This window comes from Trichechus manatus, unplaced genomic scaffold, assembly GCF_000243295.1.
Source record: "Trichechus manatus latirostris isolate Lorelei unplaced genomic scaffold, TriManLat1.0 scaffold00046, whole genome shotgun sequence".
Taxonomy (NCBI): domain Eukaryota; kingdom Metazoa; phylum Chordata; class Mammalia; order Sirenia; family Trichechidae; genus Trichechus; species Trichechus manatus.
The window spans coordinates 18,350,938-18,356,231 of NW_004443982.1; the positions used below are offsets into that span (position 1 = coordinate 18,350,938).

At 46.1% G+C, this 5,294-nt stretch overlaps 1 protein-coding gene and 1 pseudogene across 1 annotated transcript in view; one reads left to right on the forward strand and one right to left on the reverse strand.

Annotated features, from left to right (window-relative positions):
- The first annotated feature begins 1,052 nt into the window (after nucleotides 1–1,052).
- Nucleotides 1,053–1,605, forward strand: LOC101345367 (ferritin heavy chain pseudogene; annotated as a pseudogene).
- Nucleotides 1,606–3,274: 1,669 nt separating this feature from the next.
- The window catches only part of LOC101354587 (ferritin heavy chain-like), a 25,834-nt gene continuing 23,814 nt past the window's right edge, over nucleotides 3,275–5,294 (reverse strand). The window contains exon 2 of the mRNA XM_023731844.1: nucleotides 3,275–3,290. Coding sequence (XP_023587612.1) covers nucleotides 3,275–3,290 — 16 coding nt within the window. The remainder of the gene's footprint in view (nucleotides 3,291–5,294) is intronic.

Sequence of the window (5,294 nt, forward strand, 5' to 3'; positions counted from 1 at the left end):
TGTACAAGAATGCTCATAGCAGCATTATTCATAATAGTCACAAATGAAAACATCCAAATACCCATCACCTGATGAATGGATAAATAAAATCTGGTATATCCATATAATAGAATATTATTTAGCAGTAAAAAGGATAAATCTTGAAAACATTATGCTAAGTGATAAAGGCAGGCACAAAGGGTCACATAGTGTATGATTCCATTTATTTTAAATACTCAGAATGGGGGAATCTCTAGAGACAGAAAGTAGATTACCAGTGGTCAGGGACTGGGGGAGGCCGGTGGGGAATGACTGCTAATGGGTCGTTGTTATTAACAGCACTCAAGTGGATTCCAACTCATGGCGACCCCATGTGTTACAGAGTAGAACTGCTCCATAGGGTTTTCTTGGCTGCAATCTTTAGGGAAACAGATCTCTAGGCCTGGAGAGCCACTGGGTGGGTTGAATCCACCAATCTTTCAGTCTGCAGCCAAGTGCTTACCCTTTGGGCCACTGGAGATGCTTTGCTAATGTGTACCAAGTTTCTTTTGGGGATGATGAAAACGTTCTGAAATTAGCTAGTGGTGATGGTTGCCCAATTCCATGACCATGAATACAGTAAAAATCACTGAAATGTTCATTTTCAAAGGGTAAATTTTATGGCATATGAATTATATGTCAATAGTGCTGGTATTTTTTTTTTTTTTAAACTTTCTGGACGCTCAGGCAAAATGGTTTCCGCCTCAACCAGGATTCATGGAACGTGACGCTTGCGCAGCTCTTCTGGGTCTGCGTTCTAGGCCTGCCCCCGGTAAAGGACCCGTCGTCCGGGTCCTACTCCCCAGTAACGGACTCACCATCCGGGTCTTAATCCTCCCCTTATAAAAGGACTCCTCCAGCCTGGTCCGAGCCCCGCCATCTGCATCTGAACCCAGACTGTAGAGCCCACTGCCCGCGCAGAACCGCCCACCCTTGGTGTGCCTTGTGGACTCCGCCGCGCCTGCTGCCCCGACCGCCGCCAGCTGCACTCCACCCGCGCCCTCTTTGCAGCCACCTCACCTGCGCTGCCCACCATGGCGACCGCGCCATCGTCACAGGTGCGTCAGAACTACCAGCAGGAGTGCGAAGCTGCCATCAACCGTCAGATCAACCTGGAGCTCTATGCGTCCTATGTGTACCTCTCCATGGCCTTCCACTTCCACCGCGACGACTTGGCCCTGAAGAACTTCGCTGCCTACTTCTGGCGCCAGTCAGGCGAGAAGCGCAAGCACGTGGAGATGCTGTTGAAGCTGCAGAACCAGGGTGGGGGCCACATCCAACTCTGCGACATCAGGAGGCCCGACCTGGACGACTGGGGCAGCAGGCTCAACACCATGGAGCACGCCTTCCACCAGGAGCAGAGCGTCAACCAGAGCCTCCTGGACCTGCACCAGCTGGCCACCAACAAAGGCGACGTGCAGCTGTGTGACTTTCTGGAGAGTCACTTTCTGCACAAGCAGGTGAGGGCCATCAAGTAGCTGGGCAACCACGTGACCAACCTGCATAAGCTGGGGGGGCCCGGATGGCGGCCTGGCCCAGTACCTCTTCGATGAGTTCACCTTCGGCGACAGTGACAAGGAGAACTGAGCCTTAGCACCCAGGGACTTTCGTGGTCCCTGGTGCTGGCAAATATGCTGTGGTTACAACACGTTCACTTCTCTTTCTTTTCTCTTCCAAGTCTACCATTTCTTCCAATAAAGTGACTTGGTACCAAAGTTAAATAAATAAAAGTCTCCTGGTGATTCTTGTGTGGACAACACTCCCAACTTTGAAGAACAGGGCAAACCCCCATGCAGTGGTCCAGGAGTCTCCCCACCCACCCATGCCCCAACCTCATGCAGCTCGGGAACTCCAGAGGTGGACGGACGGACAAGGCATTTCAGGTGAGCCTGGAAAACACAAAATTAATCTTTTCCTTATAAGCAAGATTGAGTGGGTGGTGAGGGGGAGCGGGGGTTGAGGAGGAGGGGATGAGGGGGAGTAGAGTAGTACCTGGGAGTCTCCCCACCCACTCATGCCACAACTTCATGCAGCTCAGAATCTCCAAGGGTGAAGGGAGGGAACAGGTATTTAAGGTGAGCCTGGAATACACAAAATTTATCTTCCCCTTATAAGCAAGTTGGGGTAGGGGGGTGAGGTGGAGTCCGGGGAGTGAAATGGGGTGAGGGAAGAGGAGCTGGTTTCAGTAGGGTGTGTGGGGCGGTGCCTGAGTGCTGGCACGGTGTGCGTGGTAAAAGTGTAAAAACATGGCCTGGAATTCATGATAGTGTTTGTCTCTGAGATGAAATGAAGGAAATTAGATATAGTAAGGATCAAAATAAAGGGGACTTCCACTTTATCTGTAATCTTTTATCATGGTCACCAGTGATAGGCTTACTTGCTGTGGTTACAAAATATCCACTTACATTTTCTTTGATTTTTACCATTTCTGCCAATACAGTAATTTACTACCAAATAAATAAATACATAAAACTCAATAAAAAGGCTAAAAATTATAAGGTCATGGCTGAAGGTCAAATGTGTGATTTGAATATAAAATAGAATAAATCTCCCTAAGTACAAAGCCGGTGACTCTGGCTACTTTGAAGACTATTGAGGGAGGGACCCACCTGGATGTCTACAATTTAAAGAAAACAAACAAATTATCAAATGTTGGCAAGGATGTGGAGAAAATGGAGCCCTTATCCACTGTTGGTGGGAATGCAAAATGGTACAGCTGTTGTGGAATTGCTGGATAGTGGTGGTTCCTCAAAAACTAAAAATAGAACTACCATATGATCTAGCAATTCCACTCCTAGGTATACACCCAAAAGTTTTGAAAGAGAGACTCAGACAGAGACTTGTACACCAATGTTCATTGCAGCACTAGTCACAATAGACAAAAGGTGGAAACACCTAAATGCCTATGAATAGATGAATGGATAACAAAATATGGTACATACATACAATGGAATACTATACAGCCTGTAGGAGAAATGAAGTCTTGATACACGCTACAATATGGATAGAGCTTGAAGACATTATGCTGAGTGAAATAAATCAATTGCAAAAGGACAAATATTGTATGACCTTACTTATATAAAAAGACAAGAAAAGGCAAACATATAGACACGAGTTTATTAGTGGATACCAGAGGTAGGAGGGAGGTAGAAAGGGGGCCGGGTGTCGCTTATGGAGTACTGAGTTTCAGTTTACAGTGATGGAAAAATCACACTGATTAAGGATAAGGTGGCACAGCCCATGACTGTAAGTGTTGTCAATCAGTTGTACACCTGTAAAAAGTTGAATTGGCAAAAATTGTGTGATAGACATATTTACAAAAAAAAAAAAAAAAACTGAAGCTGCTGGGCTGCTTATGTACAATCAAATACCTCATGGGAATTGGTTCCTTGGTTTGGAGGTTTAAGGTCATGGTTTCATGGGACATCCTAGTTAATTGGCCTAATAACGTGTTTAGTGCTTCTGTTCTGTCTCCTAGTTCATTGCATAGTTTTTGGGATCTTAAAAGGCACAACAGTTGGTCTCTATTTACCTGGAGCAACAGAAGAAGAAGGAGAATCAGGAAGAGGAGGAGGAAATGGAATGTGTGGTTAACTGCATCCGTGAACAACTGTCTTCTTTGCAACCAGACCGAAAGAATTGGATGGTGCCTGATTATCACTACAGAACATTCTGATCAAAGATTCTGTAGAAGAATCTTGGTCAAAGGGGAGGAAATGCATAATAGAATTTCAAATCCTCATGGACTCCAAACTTTCTGGAGCCATGCAGGCTGGATGGACCCCTGAAACTACTGCCCTGAGATAATCTTACAACCTTGAATCAAAAATACTCCCTGAAGTCTTTTTGAAACCAAACAATAGTTTAGCTTAACTAGTAAAACATGTCTTCCTTGAGCATTATGCTCTTTTAATAACAATCTACATGAATCAAAAATACAACAGCAACTCAAAAGTTTAGATAGGATCCTTGGGGGCAGTGAGTTTTATGTTAATGAAGGAGGAACAACTCAGAAAAGGAGGGTGAGAATGGTTGCACAACTTAAAAACTGTAATCAATGTCACTAAATTGTACATGTAGGAACTGTTGAATTGGCATATGTTTTGCTGTGTATATTCTCAACTTCTTAACAACAAAATAAAATATATATATATATATGGGGGGGAAGAAAGGAAGCAGGGACCATTTAGGAGACGTTGCACAGATTCAGGTGACGAGAGGCTGATGGCTGGAACTACAGTGGTGGCTGAGGAAACGTAGAGACGTAGACAAATTCCAGATAGATTTTTGGACACATCGACATGATGTGCTCATGAACTGGAGGTGAGGAATGGGGGATGGGGAAAATAATCTAGTTTCTGGGGTTTGGCCTTGAGCACCTGGGCTGATGGTGGTACTATTTATTAATCTGAGGACGATGTTTGCAGGGGCACCTGGGGTGGAGAGGGGGAAGGTATGTCCTATAAAATCTGAGATGCCTACTATACATCAAGTGTGATGTCCTGCAGGTAGCAGGAATTGGATCTGGAGCTAAGGAGGTGGTCTGGGTTGGAAATATACGTATAGGAGACATCAGTGTTGAGACATTGATGGTGTTGAGGTCATGTGACAGGACAAGCATCACCCGAAAGAGAGTATGGCACATCAGCCCAAGGCCCAGGACAGCTAACATGTAGAGGATGGTTTGAGGTGCCTGAACACCTCATTCCAGTCTGACTGGCCCCCAGTGTCCCTTCCAAGTGTATCCCCAAATCAGCCTGTTCCTGACCTCAGTGGGGCCTCTGGTTTCTCCTTTCAGGATGTGGAGAAGACGTAGCTATTTTTCCTGTCTCCCGTGGTGAGGGGGTTAGGTAGGATAGGGGGTGAGGTGGAGTGGGGTGGAGTGGTACCTGGGAGTCTCCTCACCCACCCACGCCCCAGCCTCATGCAGCTTGGGATCTCCACAGGTGGAGGGAGGGAAAAAGTATTTCAGTTGAGCCTGGAAAACAAAAAAATTAATCTTCTCCTTATAAGCAAGGTGGGGTGGCGGGTGAGGGGGGTTGGGGGCTGAGCAGGGGTGGAGTAGTACCTGGGAGTCTCCCCACCCACTCATGCCCCAAACTCATGCAGCTCAGAATCTCCAAGGGTGGAAGGAGGGAAAAGGTATTTCAAGTGAGTGTGGAAAACACAAAATTAATCTTCCCTTTATAAGCAAGGTGGGGTGCTGCTTGGGTGACTACTTGCATAAAAGGATAAAAACATGACCTGGAATTCATGATAGTGGTTGCCTCTGGGGG